General features: G+C 37.3%; 1 protein-coding gene across 1 annotated transcript in view; it reads left to right on the plus strand.

Annotated features, from left to right (window-relative positions):
* The first annotated feature begins 9,488 nt into the window (after positions 1-9,488).
* Positions 9,489-25,682, plus strand: part of LOC118219553 (heparan sulfate glucosamine 3-O-sulfotransferase 4-like) — a 103,262-nt gene continuing 87,068 nt past the window's right edge. The window contains exon 1 of the mRNA XM_035402784.1: positions 9,489-11,030. Coding sequence (XP_035258675.1) covers positions 10,396-11,030 — 635 coding nt within the window. The 5' untranslated portion in view covers positions 9,489-10,395. The remainder of the gene's footprint in view (positions 11,031-25,682) is intronic.

Raw genomic sequence — 25,682 nt, forward strand, 5'->3', positions numbered from 1 at the left:
TTCATTTTGTAGTGCAAGACTACACAGGAGCAGGTTCTCAGGACCCTCAGGGATGCAAGGAGGAGACTTCACTGAGCAGGCACTGCCACTACAACAGCAATCTCATCTCCTTTGTTCTTCTTGGGCCTTACAGCAGCTGGTGGAGTACCCTGACCATTTCATTAAAGAAGTTGCATCCTCTCAAGATTTAAGGGAATGACCCTATTCAAAGACATGACACGTATGGCTGTATTACGGTGACATGGCTCTACAGACGTACAGAATTCTGACTGGCTGTTTTTCAGCTCAGTTGTTCTGAATAAACCTGACCAAACACTCACTACTTTTCATGAGGTAAAAAAAAAAAAAAAAAAAAAAAAACTCCCCAGTGGGGATAAAAAAAAGTCCCTGTTGGAAGAAGAAATCTTGGGAGGAATCCGACTATTGAGGGGGGGTCAGCCTGGTGTAAAGTAGGGGTAGAATGGATGTAACAGAAATGTGATATGGGATCTATCACAACAAATATAGTTTGTACAGGTTATGGGTGAGGTAACAGACTAGCTGGAAAAGTAGAAGTCTAAATGAAGGGAAGCATAGTGTGCAGTTTAGAGGGGCTGGGTGAAACATCCTGCGCTCCAAGTTGCATCAAAGCATGGGCAGGGTAGGAACAGGGCTGCAGCGGTCTGAAACCACTGAGTGAGGGACAGGGCTGGAGTGATCCCTTGATCTCTGGGCTAGAAACAAGACTAGAGCGGTTCGTGAACTCAGGGCGAAGGAAGGGCAGGAGCCCAAGGGAAAACAGAGAAGAGAAGGTTAGGCATGGTAGAGGGTTTCAACACAGAGTGCATCAACACAAGTGTAGTCTCTGTGGCAAAAAAGGATAAACAAATCCATCCAGCTACTATCCTCACCCACCACTGTACAACCTATAACAAGGTATTTCACACAAAATGTTTGTCATCTGCATGAACCAAAAAAGGATATAAAAGGTGACTTGCTTGTAAAACAAGAATTTTAACAAGCACATGTAACATTCATGTCAAATGCAAATTTGTTCAATTCACCAGACCAATTTATAATTGGCTTTAGCAATTGCCTCTACAGAATGAAAACATTCTTTGTTGTCTACAGTTGGTGTTGAAATAATCCCAAGAATCACACTTAGAGGCACCACTCCACATGTGTCAGTTCATTCTTAAATAGTAAAGACAAAGCCCTTGCTGTACGTCTTGGAGAAGTGCACAATATGCATCTCCTCATTTTCCATGTCAGTAATTTGCACACTTGAGTGATATCCTTGCTCTGCTGGTCATAATGTACTCGAGAACATTAGTGATTTCCACAGATGCGAACATTTGTGGAATAACAACATTGTACAATGCCCTATAAAATGATTCACACCCAGTGTAAAGATGCACAAAGAAGACTGCACATATCTGGAGTTGTAAGCGTAATTCTTGACTGAGCTGGAAGCGGCGAGATAACAAGGGAATTAAGGTGTACGCAAGAAATGTTAATTGTGGGATTGCCATTTTCTTTCTCCTAGGTGGTGAGCTAAGGTTGCTCACCTGAAAGCCCTTTTGAGTCTTGTTAAATGGTATTTAGGGGATAAGGTAGAGTTACTTGGTGTTGAACCCCTGGAGGGAAGGGATGGGGTTATTGTGCAGTTCCAATTAATTTTGTTCTCTTGTTTTAACTGTTGCTGGCCAGCAGTGTTTTGCTCTTTAATATTTTGTTTTGTTTTCAGTTATTCCTTTTTAAATTTAATCTGTGTACATTTGTGTGACAGCCGCTCGCCAGGCATCAATCTGGCAGTGCTTGACCGGGTGTCTTCGGTCCGTGAAGGATGAGAATGTGAGTAATGGCAGCAGCAGAAAACCAGTTCAGTGAAGTAAGGGATGTGCACACATTGCAATTGAGGGATGTGTGCGAGTCTCACTGTACAGGACTAAGGGGCTGAGTAGCTGAGGTCACTGTGGGTCCAGGTGCTGGGGAAATCTGTAGTGGTGTCCAGATGCAGTCTAGAGAGGCTTCCTGTAGTGATGGGGTGGCAGTGTACACCACTGCTGGGAGTGCTGGAGCTCCTGTGGGGAGGCCTGGCAGAGTAGCACGAGCCAAATTACTTCCCTCATTTTCTCATTTTATGTTTGTGTCATGTTTCCTGAATGAGGGCCGCCTGTGGTAGTTCTCCTCTCAGCTGGCTAAGAGTTAAAAAGCGGGATGTTCTGCAGAAGAGCCATAGTGGTCCACATTGTATAGGTTACGGTGTTAGTGGGGCATGTGTTCGTACAAACTCTGCTAAGTACCAAGATGTACTGGGGAAAAACCTGGTATTGTGGTCAAAGATTGCTCGCAAATATGTTGTCAATGTCATAAAAAAAGATAATTGAGTAGAGTTATCCTTACAAATGGGGGGTGAACAAAGCACTGAATACGCTGTAGGTGTGTGAATAATGAATTTAAGGAAAATAACAAGCCTACTTAATCTTTTTTCTCTGAGCAATTGCATTTGTATGAAAGAATATAAATCCTTTTTTGAGTACAATATGGCTGAGTACCCCCACTGTTTTTACAGCCTTTTTTGCACATCTTTATTAAGGGTGAGACTAATGATGGAGGGCACTGTACTCAGTATTGGTGGCTATGGTGCAGTGAGCTGCAGTCCTTCTCCTTGGCCCAATACAATCAAACACAAACAAGATTATGTCTATTCATGTTGGGGCCTGGGAAATTAACCTTAGTCTAATGTGAACACAGAGAGAGGAAACATGCAGAAGGCTGAGACTTTGAAATAGGTATTTAAAAATGGACAAGAACTTGCAAAGCCAAATTCTTTTCTAAGTCTTCAGGGACAAAACATTTGTAATGGTTCTAAAATTCACAAGCAAATGGTGTTTGGAGTCAACGTGTTTTGAAGTTGAGCTAGTCCAGCTATTCAGGTTCAAGTAGACTTGTCTAGCATTGCACCACTTTGCTGATAGCCATCAATGTTAACAGAAAATATTTTGGAATCCCAGAACTGGTGGTAACTGAGCTGAAGAAACACGAATGCACCAATTTGAAGCACCTTATAGAATACTGAAAAAATGTAATTAGTGAATATATGTTGTAAGCTATGTTTTCTTATTTGTTCTGATGGCTTCCAGGATAGAATCACACCAAAACGTCTATATTTGTTTGTTTCATGTTTTCTCCAAACTCATGAGGGATAGTTCATAAAATTAGAAAAGCGTCTTGGCACTCAATGTTATTGTCATTCTAGTACCTTTCTGGTAACAGAATGACACGTTTTAATTGCTCATTTATTAAGAAACAAAATGAGTAACAAAACTGCTACCACATTGTCAGTGAACCTAAAAATGCCTGTTATTATGAGTGTTAATTATGGTATGGTAGTGGAATTTTTAGTCATTTAAAAAGTGGATTTGAGACCAAACAGTTTTTATATGAATTGAGAATTTACAGAGAAAGGTGCAGCATACATGTTCAACCATCCTTAAGTTCCTTTGCTGGAATATTCTCCACAGACCCATTCATGTTTTTGGACAAAATCCATAGGCCGTACTTCAACCCTGTATATAAATATATAAGTACAAAAGTGTTCAAAAAAGGCATGAATTACTTTAAATTCTAAGAATACACGTTTCTGTTTCACACCAATTTAATTCAAAACCATGATTATACAAATTCGGTCATCACATGGAATTGCCGTAATGCTGGACAATGTGGTATTACTCCATTAGTGACAATAATTTGAACTATATGGATTTATTCTACAAAAAGGAATATAGGTTATTTGCGTTTACCGATATGGAATCAATTCCAAACAAGCTCTTATCCCCAAAAGTATTTGGCAGCTTGTTATCATGTTCAGATAATTAAGAGCGTATCAAGAAACGCAACCTAACCTAACCTTATCAAATGCATTCATTTTTCCCCAGCATGCTTATATTTGGAGCCCTTGGCTCTTCTTATGTATCTATGTAGGAAAGTTCAGTAAGATTCACTGCAAATAGACTATACTATAATGCATCCTTTTTTTTTTCGTCAGGACATTTTCTGACATATTTCTGTAAATTTAAGGCACAGTTACTTTTTGTTGAATTTAACAAAGTTCAAAATAAAACAACAAACAAATGTTTGGGCACCTGTCAGTCAGTATTTAGTAGCAACTCTGTAAGCAGAAATCACAGCTTCCAAACATTTACAGTACTGTAGCCAGTTAACAGTCTTTCTGTTCTTGCTTTAGGAATTTTCCTAGGAATCCTTTGCTGAACCCTTCTGGTTCATAAATATTCTTCTGTCTTCCTTGCAAAATATGTTTGAGATCTCCCCACAGATTTTCTGTAATATTCAAGTCTGGGGACCGTGAAGGCCATTCCACATTCATCTTTTATTCTTTTAAGTAGTTTATGGTTGATTATGAGGTATGTTTTGGATCATTGTCTGGTTGATATACTGTATTCACCCTCTTTTAAGCTTCTCTCTTATCAATTTCGCTTTTCAATTTTTTTCCTACTGACTCTGAGACATTAGCTTCTAGGATTTGTTGATAATTTGTTGATTTATTTATTTTTTTCTATTTGTTTTTCTCTACCCGCACAATATTTTCTGTGCCACTGGCTGCTGTACAACCCCAAAGAATAATAGATCCACCCCAATGCTTAACAGTTGACAAGGTGTTCTATTGTTCCCCTATTTTTCTCCAAATGTATCTTTGCTGCTTGCGGCTAAAGAGTTCAATTTTTGTTTCATCAGTCCATAGAACTTTGTCCAAAATGTCTTTGGCTTATCTAAGTAGTGTGTTTCAAACTTCAGATGTTGAATTTGTGATGAGATCACAGGAAAGGTTTTATTCTGACAGCTCTTCCCTGAATGTCATTTTTGGAAGCAATGCTAGAGTGTACCAGTGCAGCACTACTCTGGTGTTAACTAAACCTTTCTGCAGGTCCGTTACTGTGATACGTGGGTGCTGCTTTGTATACCTGACCAGTCTACAATCAGTTCTATCAGAGATTTTTCTCAGTCTTCCGAATCTTGCCTCAACTTCAACAGCTCCCCTTAACTTATTTTTCCGAAATTCATGTTTCTGTCACTGACTGAAGTGTTTATACATCTTCGTGTAACCTTCACTTGCATAATATCAGTGAATTATCTTTATTTTCAAGTCCTTGTTCAGCTGCTTAGAGGATCCAGTGGTGTTGAGATGATGCACAACATTCTGAGAGGTTAGAAGGGTCAGAATATTTAAGCTCTGGAATTGTCTTCAATTGGCTTGATTTAATACCTAATAAATCAATCAAGTTTTGAAAACTTAAAAGTATTAATGGATCAACTGGAAGAGTGTCTAAATGTTTGCACATGCCACATTGTATTAGTTTTCATTCATAATGAAATTCAGAATGAAACTGTTAAATTCAGCAATAAATAGCTTTTGTGCATTACAATTTGCAGAAATGTGTCATGTGTACAATATACAGTTTTACCAAAGGTGCTCCAATGTTTGCATACCACTGTGTACAGAGGTTACTCATTTAATATGCACATTATTAGTGAGAATTAGCTGTTTTTTCATGCCTAGCAATTGAGTATCATCTTGAAGACCATAAGACACCCGTGTGTTTTAAAGAGCGGAACAAAAAAAGAATCATAATTAGATTTTTTTTTTCACATACCCTGTAATTGGCAAATGTCTTGGTTTGCTGTTGATGGTTTAATGTTGCCAATAGAATCAACAGAAATGCATGTGCACGTAATAATTAACAAGCAATACTTGTAATAAGAATGCTCCCTGGTACATTTGAGGTACAGGATGGATGGGATACTATAATGGAAGGGAACACCTATTTGACTGATTTAATTCAAGAATGATTTCCCTCATTTTCCCAAAGGACATAAGTCAAACCTTTGGAATATTATTAATTTTGAAAATAATAAGGAATGTCACCTGTGGCAATAAACGTCACTTATAAAACACTTTCATTAAATGAGCATTTTTCAAGGCTAGCAAAAGTGATCTGACAAAAGGTTCCATTTATTCCAGTAGACACACTAGTTACTAAAATATGCATGTGATGTCATTTCCACTTGTGTGAATCGGTAGCACAGTGAACCACAAGACTGTTTCAAAATGGTAGAGTTATTCCAAATACAAGCATGTTTTAATGAATATAATAAAATACATCACTGGTGTATGATGTAAATAATATATACTGTAAATTAGGTTATCAACTGTGGGTTGTATATTATGCACAGCAAGGCTCTGTGCCCTCCATCCTGTTTATATGTAGCAGGTATTGCAACTGTAACTTACTGTACTTAATGTTTTATGCAGATAAAACATGGTGATTAAAATCTGTACTTAACCCTTGTATGTCACTGAACTTCCTAGAGGTTCTTCTGTGGCTCTGCAATTTGGTCATAATCTATTGGCTGTTTGAAATGCAGTATGCACTTGGCATTTTGGTAATGTTTTGAACATTGTGTGTTAGTGAAATAGGTACATTTTTTCTTTCATTCCTTTTCATTTCTTTTTAGGTGGTACTGGGATCAGCTTAATCAAAATCAAATGTTTCTTTACAATTCATTAACTGTCTACTAACTCCAAACCTATAAACAAGGATGCCAAAAATAAACTAAATAAGCAAAGAAAATCAGGTTCTCATCATGTTACATACAAATGGTCTGTAAGATTCAAGTAATTTAAAAAAAATTGTGCTCAAGCAAATGATCACTAAATGCATGAGGAGATTCAATGGAACCAGATTTGTGTGATTTTTTTTGGCCTTGGTCTTAAGGAATAACATCTGTATTTTGGCTCCAATGTGTTAGAGTTGTGCTAAAATATACACAATAGAATGCTCTTGCAAGTCAGGCACAACAAAGCCTGTGTGTAGCTCAGTCCGGTTAGGCCAGTCCCCTGGAAAGCATTCAGAGTTTTGATCTCGCTCGACAATGGCATACAGAGAATCTGGCTTTCCTTCATGAAAGCCCTTGCAACAGATCCTCAGCTTTGCAAAGTGTGTGTTATACTCCATGTAAAAAAAACAACAAAAAAAAAACTGTATTTCAGCCATTAGAAAAGCTTCTGTGGGGAAGTTTGAGCCCTTCTTTACCACGGCTTTGTATTGTCCATCACATTAACCCCCGATGAGCCATTACAACTGCCAGAGGAGATACTAGTCGCATTCTCCATGACTGTAGCGAACCTCCCTACTGCGTGCCTGCTGTTTTATCAACTGCTTATTTCCCATCACCACAGCACAGCTTGTCTTGTGTGGAAGATCAGTGTGGCTTAATTACATGAACAGTGCAGACTCCCTCCCTGTCTTGGGTGAATGATCCTTGCATTTCAAAAACGCAGAATACTAATAGGCTTTTTTTTTTTTTTTAAATACGGCTAAACTCTAATGTTATTTGGTTAATCAGAACCAAAGCAATGTAATGCTGTGTGAAGTCTAATGCTGTTCTGAAATATCTACGAACATAAGTCATAAACAGTGTTGGAGGATTATTGAAAGCTGACTCAAGTCTCCAATTGCTTGTCTGATTCTCTTGATTGACAAGGGTAATCAACAAAATGAATTCAGAAAGTTGAGGAGATCAGATTGTTCTCATTCTGGGCACTACTAAATAAAAGTATGTATGATGATGATGGCCAAGGGGAAGTCTTGAGACATAATAAAATGATATGGTCAGCTACATGACACCAAACTAAAAACCTGCCAAGGCAGGTCCAGTCTACAAAATGGAAATTGAATTGTACGTAATTTAACTTTTTTAGCAGTTGTATGGCAATATTTTCTCTGACTAGCTCAGCAATTCAGATGCTTGGGACCACAATTTATATTTATGGTTATTTGAAATTGCCTTTGACATTCATACCCTGTTTTAATTTTGAATGCCTCAAAATGTAACATATTTCCATATTTGTATACAAGCTCATTAAATGCTTCTTGACAACCATATCAAATGCTTCTTTTCAATTCATTAACTTTCTACCACCTCCATACAATTAGAAAATATTTTTATTTAAGCAAGCACTAATGCATTGATACATAAAAGGGGTAAGTTGTTAATCAAAGCTGAAACAGGCAATATGTTCTGCTGCAAATGAATATGTGTCAAGTGCCAAGCTTATAATTGCCTCAGAACACTATATTTTAGCCTCAACAAACAACTGAATATTGATATTTTAATTCTCTCGGATGTTTCGGGTCAATTTTTCTATTTTAATCCGAAAAATTGATTTACCAGAAATCATTATTCCATTTACAAGACTGAATGATTTGTGAGGAATCACAGACACTTGATCACAAACTGCGGGTGAAAATGAGATCTAAAACATGCAGCCACAGTAAGCAGGTGTAGCACAGGTGTGAAATGGAGATCATATATGGGGGGGTGAAATAAACACCACCTGAACACGTGTATTTATAATTCTGCTTTAAGTGGTATTACGATATATGTGGCATTGGTTAGGATATCTTATCATGACATACATGTCCTTTAATTGCAAAACATTTAATGGGTTCGGTTTTTAATGTAGTGTAGTCCACGACCTGAACAAGAAATCCAAGAGCAGTTGGAAAAATAAGTTCATATTATTAAAGGATGCAAATAAAATGTTGTTTTGTGTATGTAATAAATATTTCTGAAGCCCTATAAGTGACTTAAAATAATTGTCTAATGTCCAGTGTTATATGTTTGGTTTTACATACCTGACAATTTGTTTTGAAATATACAATGCATAGCCTAATTAACCCACGTTTGAATATGGAGAAGTGTGATGTTGTTTAATAATAAATTAGCATTAGTACAATCACCAATGAAAGAGAGTAATATTTTTTTTATTTTTTAATAAATAAGAAATACAAAATAATGTTAATTATAATAAATAACAATGGTTAATACTATTCAACTCATCTGAGTACATTTTTTGGATCACAGAATTTCAAAAACAAAGGAGCTTACAAGGTCAAAGCTCATCCACTGTCTATCAATATTAATTACATTTTTGTGTGGAATTATATTTCAGTTATTGTTTCCGAAAGGACCACCAGAGCGCAGGAGAGAGCTTTAGCTGGTCAATGTCAGCAGTAGCCGTATTTCAGAAGAATCACAGCTGCATTGTTTCGGCTATTATACCTGGGACTAATAATAATAATACTAATAATAATAACAACAACAACAATAATAATAATAATGGCATAGGAGGAGGAGGGAAACGAAGATGCGGCACCGCTGTAAATGATGTTAGTACAATGACGTGCCATTCAGATGTTGTACAATTATTCACATCAAGCACGCTGTCAGAAAACACAGTTTGCGTTTGATTCAGAAATTCTGTGAAATGCTGTAATTACATTTCATTTAAACACGAATACACCCAAGTAATTATGTTTTCTAAATCGTGTCGTTTAAATATTTTAATAGGCATATAAATGTAGTTATATATAGGCTACCAAAGTAAATGTTCTAATTGTATTTGGGTTACCATTCTGGTTTGAGGGAATGGACCACGCTTCTTTTTCTTCATCGAAACTGCTATGGAATGGAGGCTTATCCGGGGTTTATCCATTTTTTCTTCTTAAATTCTCGAACGGATTGAAGTCCTGCTGTAGTAGACCGTGGGTGCGCTCGGTGTTTTAGTTGATGTGCCGCGAGTGTTCTGATGAGCTCACATTGCTGATGCACACATCGTGTCTACCAATCAACAAAAGGCGTTAGGACAGCAGGCAAGCCTCCCAACTAGTCGAGAGAGTCAATGAATATTAATACAGAGGCAGCTCACTTTCATCCACACAAACTTAGCACATTATCAAAGGAAAGACTGCTGTCAACAGAGCAAGGTCCATGAAAATTTCAACTACATTATTTGGATGTACACTCATCGGATTCGTAATTGTTCATTTTTAAATCGGCGTTTCGCACGGCAGTGGTGGTGAGGAAGGCACAAAAAAGCCGCGAGGGACGTGTAGCAGATGAAGACGTGCCTCGCACACTACTTCCAAGACTTTGGCAATTGCTAGATTTTTTTTCTTTAAAATGTCAAGACTTCCTCCATCACGGTCTGTCCAATGCAAGCAGAGCCGCTCATTTGGAAGGATGCTGGATCGCAGCCTTTCTAATCCAAAGGTCCGGTCCTATAAATTGTGACAAAGGCTGTCACCGTTGAAATAAGTAATCGATATTCCAGAATGCGTGGCGATATTCTTTTAGAATCTTAACGATCATTGCCCCCACTCTTCCTCACTGTGCGTCTAGGGCTTTCTTTTAAGGTGAGTGGTCCAGTATACTTGCAGTTTCAGCAGGAACATTGCTGATAGTGACAGATTATTATTGTTGAGGGTCCATGAGAGACTTTGGGTGAAAACATGTCTAGCCACTTCTCTGTGAGGATCACTGCTATCAGAGATGGCATTTTGGTCCAGCACTTCAGTTTTTACCTCTAAAGTGCCACGGAAGATCCTATTCATGTTTACTCTCTCCATCTCTGTCACCTACCTGTTCTATAGCTTGATGAGCTGCTACAACTCGTTACAGTTCCCCTTGCAAGAGAACTACGTGTATCAAGCGAGACTTGTGACAGAGGAGACAACTTTCGTTGCTTTCAGAGAGAAACTTTATTCCGCCACATCCCAGGGTTATTTTGGCGAGGACCTGGTCGAAAGGACCGTCACCGAGCAGACGGTCGCGGGATATGCCGTCTCTACCCTCGGCCAGCCAGATAATGTGGCTAGCGAACAGAGGGCAACGGAATGGGTCAGAACACAGCTTGCTCCGACTGAAATGATCGCAGGTGCTCAGAATGCAGTTTTTGAGAGAGAGCACCAGGAATCCAGCACCACGGACGACGAGCTCAGCAGAAGGGGGAATAGCACCCCGGATTATGGGGAGAAAAAATTGCCCCAGGCCATCATAATTGGGGTGAAGAAAGGGGGCACCAGGGCTCTTTTGGAGGCTTTAAGGGTTCACCCCGACGTCAGAGCAGTTGGGGTTGAGCCCCATTTTTTTGACAGGAACTACGAGAAAGGACTCGATTGGTACAGGTGCGCTCTCTTTTCCATTTACTTTCAGTCTGCTTCATATGAGTTATAAAATTACATGAATGTGCTATTATTAACAGACATTCGATTTGGAACATGCCACTATGCATGCATTTGATGTAGCCTATGTTGCGGGATTTTGAGACGGTTAAAACGAACAAGAATAGTCGATAATATACAAGTTAAAAACTAAAAGTTTTTATTGAATTTTAATGGCTGGATGTGCTGCTCAAACTGCTCTTGGGGTCCGTAGAAAATAACATCTCCCAGTGAAAGTTAACGGTGCATGACGCGTTTATTGATTCGTTTTTATTGTTTTATTTTATTATTTTAATTTACGATGTTCTCATACTGAGATGTAGAAACTGCGTTCTGTGTGTATCAATTGGTTGTAATTAACCTGCAAAATTACAGTTCAAACAGTAAATTATACGATCGTAATTATTGCATATTTTGCTGAAGACACACATGATCATACTGTTGCTTCTAGATATCTTTTTGCGAGTGGTTGTAGGCAACGCGTATCAATTCTGACACGTTATTCACGCATATGAAAAAAGAGGTAAGACACCGAATCAGTCGCACTGGCTCAGGAAAAGGCGGCTATGTTTATGTCTATTTATTGACAGTACATCATATGAAGATCTGTCTCAACAATGTTATGAATCTTTGGGTTTATATGTGAGTTGTACGTCCTCGGACTAGAAATTATAGGGTACATGTTCGGTATATGGTAAGCAAAGAGCTGCGACGTGCAAGCTTTCAGTCAATGTTTGTGTGACCAAAGACACTGGGAAATAATTGCCCTGATATGCTGTATGGACTCCTCTTTTCTTGAGATGCACCTGTGGATGTTCTCTGACTATTTTAAATGTTGCATTTTTTATGCTGAGAGCGAATACGATGGAAATCGCACCAAACCATCATTAGGTAAAGAAATATGTTCTGCCAGAATTCATTCCGTACATAGTTAGGTGTTCAATTTGTTTAGAAAAAATATTTTCACACCCAGAACATTATATTTAATCAGCGTAGATATTAACACGTTGTGTAGTTACAGATTAGATGTTCTCTCTGTGTACACTTCATAATTATAATATACATTAAATAATTCCAAGCCTATTCACCCTTTTTATATAGGCTACTTTTAGTGCGTTCCCATTACTTTATGTCAACTATAAATTGACATTTTATGATATGGCTATTAAAATAAAGGTACAACACTATGCCTAATCTTATTTAACATTCAGTTTGAAGTGATTCTTTGACTATTCTTTTGAAGGTCTTTGGCAATTTTAGGTTGTATACAGACAACATAAAAACCATCATTCATGTTTTAAAATATTTTTAAAATACATAGATTTCAAATAAACAATAAGTCTCCTCATGTCACACCACCAAACCGAGGAGCTAAATTTTGCTATTCACTGTTTTCTCAGGAATGTGGTGTCTGAGTAGGCTATGTGGTAGTATTTAGACATCGATAATAAGAATTTGGTGTATACATCTTGTAGGCCTATTGCAGTCCCTAATCAGCAGTAGACTACTTCTTTAAAAAAAAAAAAAAAAAAAAAAATTAAATTTTTATGTTTACCTTTATTGAAGGTTTATTTATTGAAATCATATGTTGGTCAATGTTTTGGCTAATGTAGATGTTGATATCTTGACCAATATTGTTAAAATAAAGCAACTGTGGACTGCAACTGTGCACATGAAAATACACTCTCAGAGGAAAGGGTTCCAAAAGGCTCCTCTGTGTCTCGAGAGAGGAGCAGTATAGCCTATAGTTAAAGGGTTCTTTGTTGGACAAAATGGTTAAATGTGGGAGCTTTCACACATTTCATACCTACCATAGCAGGTTCTATAAAGAAATAAACAAGCCAAAGAACCCTTTTTTCTAAGAGATAGATCTTCTCAGTTTTGATGTCTACACACTGAGCTTCATGTATTACAAAAATGTTGGCGTCTGTTATGCTATTCTGTGTACAGCTTGTTATACCTGCTTCCATGAGGAAAAAACAAAAAACAGAACAAAACATACAGTACCACGATATTAGTCAGAAAGCCAAAGATACATTTCGTTTTCTCAAGAAACTAAGATACAGAGCACATTGATGCCATGTGTTTGAGAGAGACAAAAATATGAATGTATCTTTTGGAATCGAGTCTTGTAGAGCAGAATGGTGAAGCAGTGCACAAGGTTTAGTTGTTTGTAATGCTATTTAACCACAGAGAAGTTTTATTAGCTCCTTTTGTGCAGCTTCCATGGCAAAAAAAAAGGAATATTTAAAGTTCTGTGTAAAATTGAAAGTGTATTCAACATGAAGACATGTGGAAGACAACATTCTTGCCTAGAGTGGCCTTTTTCATTTAAAGTAACCTCAACACTGGCTAGCTAGTACAATTTTCCACCAATGCAAGACTAGATTTCCTGATATGAATTAATTCTAGTATCAGGACTAGATTTCCTAATACTTCCTGATATGAATTAAATAATGGATTGGAACTAGGAAGTGCTTACAACTTTTTATTCATCATTCTGCTTTTCCAAGTGCCATGAGGCCGTTAAAACCAAATTTTGAAGGGAAGTAATGAACAAGCAACCTCATTTGCACTTAAATAGTTATTTTAATTTTAAACTGGTTTGATGTCAAATTTACAGCATTGGCTGTTGTAGCTGTTGATTTGCTATTGTCTGACATTAAAAAGTATTTGGGCTTGGAGCATGCTCCTGAATTTGAATGGAGTCTAGATAGGTGTTTAAGTATATTCTGACACATGCGTCTTTTAAGAAAATGACATTTAACTTTGGTGGTTAGTTTTAGACAGGAAGGATGGGAGGATGTCTTACTTGTTTTGCAAGCTATGCTCTGTGAAGTCTCTGAAATAATCTGAGTCATATTATAAGCAGTCTGGAATGATTTTTTTCAGGGTGGAATAGTACACATCATAAGTTGCCAGATTGCTTTTAACCTTTAAAGATAAATGTAATATTTTAGCATGTGAGCAATCATTCGTCAAACTGATGGTTCAACAGTGAGAGATGCTAAAACAGCTTGTGCCATGGGGCTGGATTCATACCGCCAAATCATTGTCAATAGTACCACTTCCCCCCACTGACTTATAGCTTCTTTCACATCAGCAGAAACTTTATTGCTAAGAAGGCTAAAGAGCCTCACGCGGGACATCCTTCAGCCTAGGGTGAGTTGCATGCATTTTATTCTTTTGAATGAATTTTTGCTTAGAGTTGTTTTTCATTTCAGAGGTGAAGGGTAGAGACTAGTGGTGTGCCAAGTTCTTCGTGGGGGGGAGGTAAAACTGGAAAAAAACTCCTGGAGCATGAGAAGTAAACAAAACTGAAGGTTTGGCATTGAAGTGTAAATTTTAATAAGATATCACCAAGCTCACTTACCGATCTAGGGTTACAGTTACATTTTTACATTGAAAAGTAAGACTGAACAGCAGAGATGGCACAAAGCAACCAAGAACAGATCATTCCCAGATATATCAAAGCAATATCTTTTTTGGATAAATATTGATGTTGTGATAATTTAATGACACTACAAAAGGGAATACTTTTTTTTCCTACCTCTATGAATCACAATTTAATTTTAATAAAATTTATGAAAATCAATCATTTGAAGGATGAATGCACAAGTACAACTATATCTATAATGATTTAACCTCTTATCCTCTCAATTATACTGTTTTCACAATAAACTTGCTAACAAGCTAAAATGAATGCTGACACATGCTGTGTCATTATCAAAACAGGTCAGGAGCACTGAGCATTGCTCTCATGTCACCCATCTTTACAAATCTATTTCTGCGATCTTCCATGAAACAAAACATGCTTATAGATTTCTATGTAATCAGTCACTGTCCGTAATACATTTAAGTGACTCACACATCAACTTATTTTAACCTATATCTGTTTTTGTGTTCACGGACATCTTCCAAATTGAAAAATAAACTAATCTAATAATTGAAGATAATGATGTGGGTTGGGTGTTATATAGAACAAATTAATTCTGTTAATTGAATTTTCTGCTTCTCATAAAATACCAGATAATTTATAGTAATGTATTTTAACAGTGCTGTGTTATTTATGTGTGTAGTGTTTTCTTCATCAATGTAGACTGTTCTTCATTGACTGAGCCCTAATTTTCCCTTGAGTCAGGTATTATATGAGAGGGAGATGTTTAAATGAATAGATCACTTTTTTGATATTTCAGTTTAACTTTTTTTTTTTACTACATATACACACATCAATAGTATCACAATTATGAACATTGGATATCCAATTTTATATCATGCAGGTAATTCAGCGATGATTTAGTGATGATTATTACAGCAGTACTAGCAATGTACCTCTGATGTTGATTATCATAATTAAAACCAATATCCAGCAATTTGGACATACCTGTTAATGGCTATGTTTGAAGGTGGACCAACTGACAACAGCTCACAAGAATCTGCCTGCAGCTTGTTTGACCACACCAATCAATCTTTTTTCCTACATATATTTTATTATAGTTCAGAATATACTGCATCTTATATAAATGCAATCCAACTTATTATGAAGAAGTCAGTTGTACCATTCTAATTTGCCAATGATGTTTTCAGCCAACACATTCTTGGTAGAAGGCCTTTTACAGCTGATGCACTGCTGAGTAATTTATACCTTATCAAACAGAAATGATGAAAAATTAAGTGTTATAGCTCCTGCACAACCCTATCAGAAATACATTGGTAGAAAATATAGGGATTTTATTACTTAATATTGATTTTAGTATAAAAAGTGAAAATGATGTGTTACTAAGGAAATGAATACTTCTACTGAATAAAAGGTCTTTAAAGTTTCAGGTTCTCCAAAGGGAAGCGAGCAGACAAGCAGCAGTTTAGTGTTTTTTATTTATTTATTGGAGCCCTCCTACTCATGTGACAGGCTCAGTTGAGAAGGGAAATGAACATGTTAAAGTGCTTATCCAACTGGATCCGTCTAACCACAGATGAGCCGCACTGTCTAAAACTCCCCCAAGGGCAGTGGATGAGCAAATACTGTCTTGGTGGGGAGGCATGGATAGCTGTGTTGGTAAACTACCAATTTAAAACATGTCAAAACATATCAGCATTTATCGTCATGCCTGCTATTCTTGTCTGCACTTTCATATGCATATGAGAAGGCCTAATCCCTTCCTTTTCACTTGTTTAAATGCTATACCATTAGATATTGAGCTCATCCAGTAAGCCTAGATCTGATCCAGCTCCATTTCGGATTATGCAGAATCAGTTATTTTTAAATATGTACATGCAGATTTATTACACTGCAGGTTTTAAGAGCTATCAGAAATCTGAAATCCCAGTATTTGTTTTAAGATTTGTGGATTTACTCAAGTTAAGTAAAGCAATCAAATGCATTTTCTGTTCATAGCCCAGGGTGATCACTGCGGTTACCTCTATGGGAAGGGAAGATGTCCCCAGGGGCCTATTCAGAATGCATAGAGCTGCATCCAGTTTTGACACAGCGTTCCTTGAAGCTGTCAAGGGTGGACTGTGGAGACATGCAAGACCCTGGTCTGAGACAACGATTCAAGGAGAGTTTGAGAGACGCAAAGAAAGAAAGAAAAGTCAGAGAAACTATAGACACCACTTCCATCATCAAAGGTGGTACCTAGGGAGATTCTCCTGCCCTCTTGAACAGGTCATCTACCTCTATCAACTGGGGGAACATTGTGTACAGTTATACTGTACTTACCAGGCATTGTTAAAACAGCCTTAGTAGGGTCATTGACTTTGAATGTGTGACATTTTTAAATGGAAAAAAAGGGTCATATATTGTCATTCTCAAAATGCTGTAAAATATGCAATTATTAATTCTGAAACATACAAATATCACATGTTTCTGTTATTATTATTTCCAGTCAATGACACCTTATTTGTGTGTATCAAGTACTAGAAGATAACCTGCATGCAGGTATGTGCTCTGTTTGTATTCATCAGTCTTGGAAGCTGGTCTAAATTAAACGTTTTTATGATGGTTCCATTAGCCTTCGATTAGGCTGCCAAGATTCACTTTTTTATTATCAGCTGATGGCTTTGCTTTTGAGTGCTTGTGGAGTAAGGTTAAGGTGTCCTTTTTCACAAATTTAATCCATCTTGCTGGCTAATTAAAGGGATTCTTGACAGCTCTTAAAACTTTAAGCATGAACAGTTTTTAGCTGGAAATTAAAAATCGCACAGATCACTGCGCACTGATTATGAGTCAGACAAAATACCAACTGAAATGGAAATTGAAGTTTGCCACCTCAGATTTGACACTAGACAGGTCTCTGCGTGTCCTTTCTTTGTGGAATTTGTCCATTTCTCTAAGACTCTCTGTACCTCTATCCTTGGCCACAGTGCTTGGGGAATTGGGTTATAGCCAAAGAGAACAAGAACCCTTTCCCCAGCCCCATCTTTTCTTTGGTGCTCACCCAGAAAAGCATAGATCCAGGAAGATGGCTGGCAGACTGGGAGTATTGTATTGCAAATGAAATCACTGAAGAAGCGGCAGTCAGGCAAATGTGTGCAGGCTGTTCCAAGAGCCTGGTCCTGCTGTAATATAATCTGGCTGTTTAACTAGGACTGGGGCTTCGGGTTAGGGCAGCACCTGCTACAGCATCTCTCAGTCTAGAGACATCTGCCCTCTCCATTGGTCATTTTACTCAGTGCTAAAGTAAGCTGCCAGAGGATGCTTTTGATGTGAGGTTCATTATTAAGCAGGGGGATGGCTTAAGTAAATAGCACCAAAGAGTATTTGTGTCTTTTAATGCTGTGGAATGAAATAAATCCCCTAAGAGCAATTTTATTTATTTAAATAATCACACATTAAATTACGTTAACTTCAACATGACGTACAGCTTGCATAAATAATCATATGGATTAGTGTATGTACATATGGGGGCAGTGTAAAATCCTGTAAATCCCACTTTATCAACAGACGGGAAGTTCATGATAATGCTGCGGGAAATGAACGGCAGAATTAAAAGCTTTGCACCTGGTGTTCTTGACTGGTGAATAGCCAGCGTGGCATCAGCATTATAATGCCTCAGTCAGTAAAAATACACCCTTGATCTTTTGCCTGTGTAAAAAACATAGAAACTGCTCTGCAAATAAGGGACACGCTACTTTGAACAAACATATTTAAAGGAGAATTTTACCCATATGCAATATAAAAATTTGTTGTTCTTTGTTAGTACTGCAAGCAAAAATACATATTATATAATAATAATAATAATGATAATAATAATAATAGTTGATGAGTTACATGAGAACAGTTACATGTGGTGTTAGAGATAACAGCAACAGTCTCCACCTACTGTTACAGACCTTTAAGGAAATATCCAAGTTATTACTTAGTTATACTGTATGCATAATAGTTAAATACAAATAATACATCAATATATTCTCCTCATATTCAGCTAAGATGAAAATGCACGTACTAAACAACTAAAATGCCCCATGATGTCCTCCTCTGGTTCACAAGATCATTTGCCTGAGGAGGCTTTTTTGAAATGCATGTGTTGATGACTTTACATCTCCAGACAAGTATATAAAACATGATAAAACTGCCAGTTTCCTATGGCTGTGTGCAGAAAGCTTTGAAGGGAAAGGATGTCGCCAATGTGACTGGCTATAATAAAACCAAATCCTCACTAGACTAGGTAATTTATTCCGGTCAAACCAACCTCTTTTATAACTGCGCTGCAGGTGAACTACAGTCTCTAGTCACAAAATGACCAAGATTGAGTTGGACATGCCTGAATTTGCCAACGCTCCTGAGTTCAGACTGCTAGAGTTTGCCGATTGCACCTTGACTGTGAAAATAAGGCCCCTTTCAAAAGAATTTATTGCACAGCACTGTCATGATTTTAGTCAGAAACAGTATTTGTAAGTCTGTAGAAAGCCTCCATGCAAATCTTTTCTGTAGGCAGCATGGTTTGAAGAGTTTTGAGAATGATTTTTTAGAATAAATTTCACAATTGCTCAGAAATCCCGTCACCTGGAATAATAAACAGCAGTCTCTCTGGCATATATTAGATCACTGTTGGCATTTCTTTTTAATTGTGAAACCTCTGACATAATGCTTGTTAAGTATTTCTGTTTCACATGACACCAACCTTGTAATACCACTATTTAAAATTATTTTTAAAATGATCATGGTCCAAACATGGGGAGGCACAGTGGTGCAGTGGGTAGCGCTGTCACCTCACAGCAAGAAGGTCCTAGGTTTGAATCCGAAAACTATCCAGATTCAATGGATTACTATGGCTAGCCATAGACTTTACACAGTATTAAAATCAAAGTGGGTTATTACTGCTACCACCCACCAATATGTCCCTCAACACTGATAAGAAAACTGGCTTATACTGTAGTTAATGAATAGGAACGTTAACATAGACATGCCACTTGCAGTTTAACAGCGTTTTTTTTTTTTTTTTTTTAATTCAAACTGGAATGTGGCTGAAGACTTTGATGAGGTTACATTAAGGTTACAAGTTAAGCCAAATATTATTTTCTAAAGCATCGCTGTCAGCCTTTTAAAAATGTGCATAACTTAGCTAGCTAACAAAGTTAGACAACTTAGCAGTTGTCGCTACAGCAGCATCCATTACATCGTGCACATTGGCCAATCAGAGAAAAAGAAAAAGCTTTGGACTGTGGAAAAAGAGTATTGAGTAGAGAGTATCCTTTCTATTTTTCATCGAGTTCTGTGAATTAGGCCTCTCTTATTATAATGATGTGATCTTATGATGTAAAAAGGAGAGAATGAAAACAGAATGAACACATTCCATTAATAAAACACTTGAAATAATATCAATTAGTCAAAGGAATGTGTGTCACCATTATTAGTTGAGTACAATGTGAGAAAATGAAGTGATATGAAAAGGGTGAAAATTTCAAGCAGTTAGCAAGAGGCCAAAGACAGTTGGTCATTGAAAAAGATATGTATCCTTTCAAATACTGACAGACAAAAATGCATTAATGTAATCACAATATCACAATTACCATTGCTAAATTATTGCTTATTACCACAAGCCAAAGGCTATGACTATAAAATAAGGGTAATGGGTAATGGATACAGTAATGTAAGTCTATGGTGTTAATAAAGGATTCAGATTCTGTTCAGTTATTTCAACAATAAGTTCTGAACAACCCCTATTCCCACTTTGTTCATATATCAGTGGTTGCTAATATAAAATGTCATCTGGAGATCTTGTCTGCTTATCTCATTGTTTTGTGTATCTGGCCTTAGGAAGAATATACTTTGCAACTCAGAGACCCGTGTCTGAAGGGATTCTTGGGCTATGTGAAAATTTATTCTTTGTTTGAGCAGTAAATGCCACTTCCATGTCAAGTTACAGCTTCTTGCTTTAAGCATTATTGCTTCCTAGATCTGTAGTCTTGATAGCAACAAGAACAGCTCCAGGTGACATATCAGGCTTTAGAATGTGGATGTTTAGCCTAAAACACAGGTACACGCATGTTTTGTTATCCACTCTCTACTGATGCTTTACAGACAGTGTCAGTTAACCCAGCAGTACATGTGGAAGTGTACTGCATTCTAGACTTCAATTAATACTGGATAAAATTCCAAACATTAATTGACTATTTTTTTCTTTGATAGGCTTTTACATACTGTTGATATATTGCATTTATGTGTCTCAGAATGGCATACTTTCACCGTTTAATTTTAGAAAAACATTTTCAAACCTGATAAGATTTCCATAATACATATTATTGAAATATTTAAAGTTTGCAGCATTATATGAATTAGAAAAACCAGTATTTTGCAGTTGGGTTAGGGTTAGGGTTAGGGTTAGGGTTAGGGGATTAAGGATTAAGCTGTCAGTATTTAGCATTAGGATACAGTTTTGAATCACACTTTTAAAAAAGTAAAAGTAGCTACCACACTGTAAATTCCTGCCACCAGAGAAAGAGAACACGGGCACTCCAGTGTACCACCCTTACCTAAGTATCTCAGACGAGAAACCGATGGTGAGTACAAGAGAGTAGTGTTACACCATTGTTACAGTTACTGAGCCAATCCTGTTCTGAAGTACTCAGGTTGAGGATTGGAGAACCAATGTTGTTTTCCCATTCTGACGCCACAGTTGTTGCATTTGAAAAATGAGTGGTGTTTAATTTTGTTTGCAACAGGAAATGGGAACATTCCATTATAAATACACTAATATTACTTGACTTGGATGTATTTGTAGTTGTTTCAAGTGGAGGAGGACACAGGGCATTGGGTGTTAAGCATGGAGTAGCCTGAATGCCCTTATGGTTAGGTTCTGAGATGAGGGGAAAACATATACAGTACTCCTGTTTTAAATTACCAGTTTAAAACCAGGGGCTAAAGTTGCTGATAAGTGGATGTGGTAGTAAATTAGGACAAGGAATATTTGTGTGTCTAAATAAAGATGGTGCACAGCTGAACAAAATGAAATTTTATAATTTCAGAAAACACAATGAAGACAATATACTATAACAGTCTTGAAAACAGTTTTGAAATCATTTCTACACAGTGAAAGGTCCAGTATTAATTCAACTCTAATTAATTTAACCCACTGGGACCAAATGGTGTCAATTCACTGTTAGAGTTGAATTAACACTGGACATTATACTGTGCATTTGTCTTTACTCGTACTGTAGATATTGAACTTTTGAAAAGTGAATTGCCAAATTTACAAGCCCTTTTATTTAAAACCTCACAGGTAACTTGAACATTCCTTTGGCAAACAGCAGAGAACCACAAAAAAAGGCTTTCTCCAAATCTTTGGCAGACTCTACTTCCTTTGATTAGAAACAAAGTTAAGGCTTTCTATCTTTCACACATAAAATCTGGTTCACAAGTTTTGGTATTAGATGCAAAATTGGATATTTATTAAATTATTTTCTGCTGGTGTTAGGTGTGTGCATGTGAGTTCCCACTTTTCCTTATTGTTTTTTTTTCTTCCTTTTTGTCATATAAAGGTGTTTAAAAAAAACATGCATTTGTATGCATTTGATCTTGTCAGAGAACTGGAGGATGGTGGACTGGGAGGGTGACGCAGAAATTAGTTTTTTGCAAAAACACCAAAAAATACAAAAGCTCTATATATTTCTCCCTGTTGTGCTTTTAAAAAAAGCATTGGTCTCGGCACTGCTTCTTGGTTTGTATCAGCTAATTCTTTTAAACAGTACTAGGTCTTTGAATCGGCCAAAGAAAAATGGTATGGATGCATCTCTACAAGGGAGAATCAAAGAATCAAACTAAGTTGTGCTGAGGCTCATTTGCATGACACAGCAATAGTCCTCTGCCTCACACCTGTGTGGACAGGCTTGAGGCCCGCGCTGCTCTCCAAATGGAGGACGGGAACTGACCAGATTAGCCCGGAATAAACCAGATCTCGTGAGGGGAGCTTGAGCCCTTTGCAGCTCTGTCACGTTTCTGCCTCTCCCAGTCAGGAGGAATCTGCTTTTGCCAGATAAGACCATGCTTCATGGCGTGCGTGAAGGCACCTCAGGGTACTCTGATGCCAACGCGGCAAGTCGTGGAATTTAGTTTTTAATTAGCACTGAGGCTGCTACTCGCAGCGCTGAGCCGTCTCTCTCTAGGTGCCCGTCAAGAGCATGGCTGGCTGCAGCCAGCATCACTCTACCCCACCTTTCCACTTCATTAAATTCCCAAACACTGAAGAGTAATGAAAAGATTCTCAGTTTCCTAAGAGGCAGCTTAATGTATTCTCCTATTATTTTTTTTTTCCCCACTTGCTTGACCGCATGTCACTATGGCTTGCCAGTAAATCAGGCTTGGTAATTGAAAAAGCACCTTGGATAGCTCTTGGATATTGTTCTGTAAGAGATGTAGAAAATGAAAAAGGAAGTTGTCATGATAAATAATCAGCATGTTCTACTGTCTTAATGCCTTCATTATTTCAGTCACTTTACGTGGCCATTCTTTGGGTTTTGAATACGAGCACATGAGCATATGAATTTACCATTTGCAAAGACAGTTAACTTAATGGTAAGAATATTTTGAAAGGTGGAATTTTATTGTGTTTTACAGAACGAAACGTAATCAGGGGTGTACTTGACATTTAAACTCGTTTACAACCTTTTCAGCCTTTTCTCTGACTGTGAAGAGGTTTTCTTTGGTTGAGTCATAAGAACAAAAAAGGGATTGTCTGTGAAGCACTTTGAGTTAAAGGTTTTTGATCTCTAAGGACAGTGACAAGGTAGCTCTACATTTTTAGATTTAAAAATGTAGAGAAGGTAGAAACTTGGATTCTTCTGGAAGTGAAAATTTATTTCCATCTAGCAATGACTTTGAGGAGAGAATGCACAGCAGTTCATCTTTGCACAAGGCAATTTTGCTCCACACTGCTTTCATGAAGAATAAGTGGATCAAAATTATACTTCAAAGTACCTTTTCATATGAGAATAAATAATTGCAAAGGACCGCACAATGTGCAGAGCTGTTACCTCCCAACTGACATGCTGTATGCTGTGTGTGTGTGTGTGTGTGTGTGTGTGTGTGTGTGTGTGCAGGTACAGTCAGTGGTGCAAGTGTAAATTCTTGTACGTGGAACTCTTTAGAGCCTTCAACTATTATGGTATCATGTTAGCTAATGGTAGCAACTGAACACTACAAAATACAGAGGTAAAAATAAATCCTTTGAATCCTTTTTTGGAATTCTTAAATTTTTGAAGCCCCATTTTAACGCAGACTATTCTCATTCTGTAGCTACATATTTTAACACACACACACAAACACATGCGCACACATGACACACACACACACATATATACTGTATAAGTGCACTTCTTTTTCCAATGTCTTTAAAAGGAATGGAATGAACTGACGTAAGTGTTCCATGCTCATTTTAGATTCCATGCCATAGATGTGTTGCCTGAATTTGAAACTTATTTTTGTCAACTGAATTATTTATTTTAAACCGAAATAAAGTAGAAGCAGAGAAATCATTTCAGGCTTTAAAGTATTCATATTTTGCAAGGGTTATTTAGCAGCTGTACAATTTTCATGATGTGATTCCAGTCAAGGGGAAGAGTGATTCTATTTCGCACAGTTCTGACTTACATGCATCTCTAAATCTCCTGGAATAAGATTTTGCCTGGGCAAATAAGCATGTCAATCATATTTGTCAGGATTCCAATTTTCCCTGATGTCTCCTTTGACACTTTCTCCTTCAGCTGGTTATCTTTCAAGAACACGGAATGGTACAGTTGTTTGTTTCCAAACAAAACCAAATAAACAAATGCAATAATTCAATCAGAACTGACAGTGGCGGAGGTTGCTAAGGGGAACGAGGGCTCCTGCGCTTCTGAGAATGTTTCAAATTTGCTGTCGGGGAAAAACAGACCTGATGATAGTCACTTGAGTGAGATCCCCTGCTTTGAGCTTAGAATAAGAAATTATTCCTCCACACTTGATTTGTATCAATAATAAAAAAAATATATATATGCTCTATGTACTCAGCAAAAAAGAGGTTCTGTGTGGGAAATTACTTATGCTTGCAAGCATGCTACCAAGAGGGGAAAGTAGCAATAAATGGTTGGTCATGTTGTGGTGAATCTGAGAAAATAAGTCTTCTCAGATGAGCACACTGAAAAATTATTTTAAAAAGTGAGGTTCCTCTGTCAGCCCAGTTTGTCACATTTAGTTTACCTATAACATTAATATTATACGTAAACTGTACTTATAGCTTGTTGCGTAGGGTGTGAGTTAACACTAGGAATGGTGATTTTCAATTATTTCACAGATCAAGTGAAATCGATTCCTAGCATGGGGAAGAATATATTTTTCGAATGCATCTTGGCTGAGGGGCACCACTCATTGTATAGAAAATGCATGCACACACAACAACGCACATCAGTAAGTTTTTCCATCATTAGAAAGTCTTAATGCTTAGCCTATTGTGTCAGTAAACACAGCCAGTGTGAAATTTTACATGCCCACAAAACCAATATACAGCGGTTTGGCTGAATACTCAATTCTGATTGGCTGGGATGTGTGCTTTTTTCATATACGCCCGGCTATGAAATAACTACTGCACAAGTTCAGTCATCATTCTAAATGAATGCACATCGGTCTAACTCAATGAATAAAGTAAAAAATTTGCGAGAGAAACCAAGCCAACAGCTACAATATCATACTTGCAACAATGTCAGCTAGATGTCCATGAATTATTGTATAGAGAATAACTAGTCTAGTTATTGGTTGAATACATTTATAGTTTAGCAGCTGCTTTGAATATAATTGGAGCATAATCATGATCCGTGACCATTTTGACTTAAAACTAAACTGAATTTTAATATTAGGTAATCCAGTTGACTTAGGCCTACTAGAAAGACTTGTTTGTTGTTAACTGGTATCAGGTATGGGTTACTTGCTGGAATATTTAAGTAAAGTTCCCATTGCAATGAAATTGCATAAGTTGAAGGAGCACATTTAAACTGCTTAATGCTTAGTCCCTCTGACATTATCCTGCTTATACAATGGCTTACCAACAAAAAGCATAATTGCAATCAAAATATGTTTCATAATATATATTGTCTTTAATAGCCCCTATTTCAATGCAAGTCTTCTTTTGTTACATACTGTATGAT

This window comes from Anguilla anguilla, chromosome 2 (genome assembly GCF_013347855.1).
Source record: "Anguilla anguilla isolate fAngAng1 chromosome 2, fAngAng1.pri, whole genome shotgun sequence".
In the NCBI taxonomy this organism is placed as follows: domain Eukaryota; kingdom Metazoa; phylum Chordata; class Actinopteri; order Anguilliformes; family Anguillidae; genus Anguilla; species Anguilla anguilla.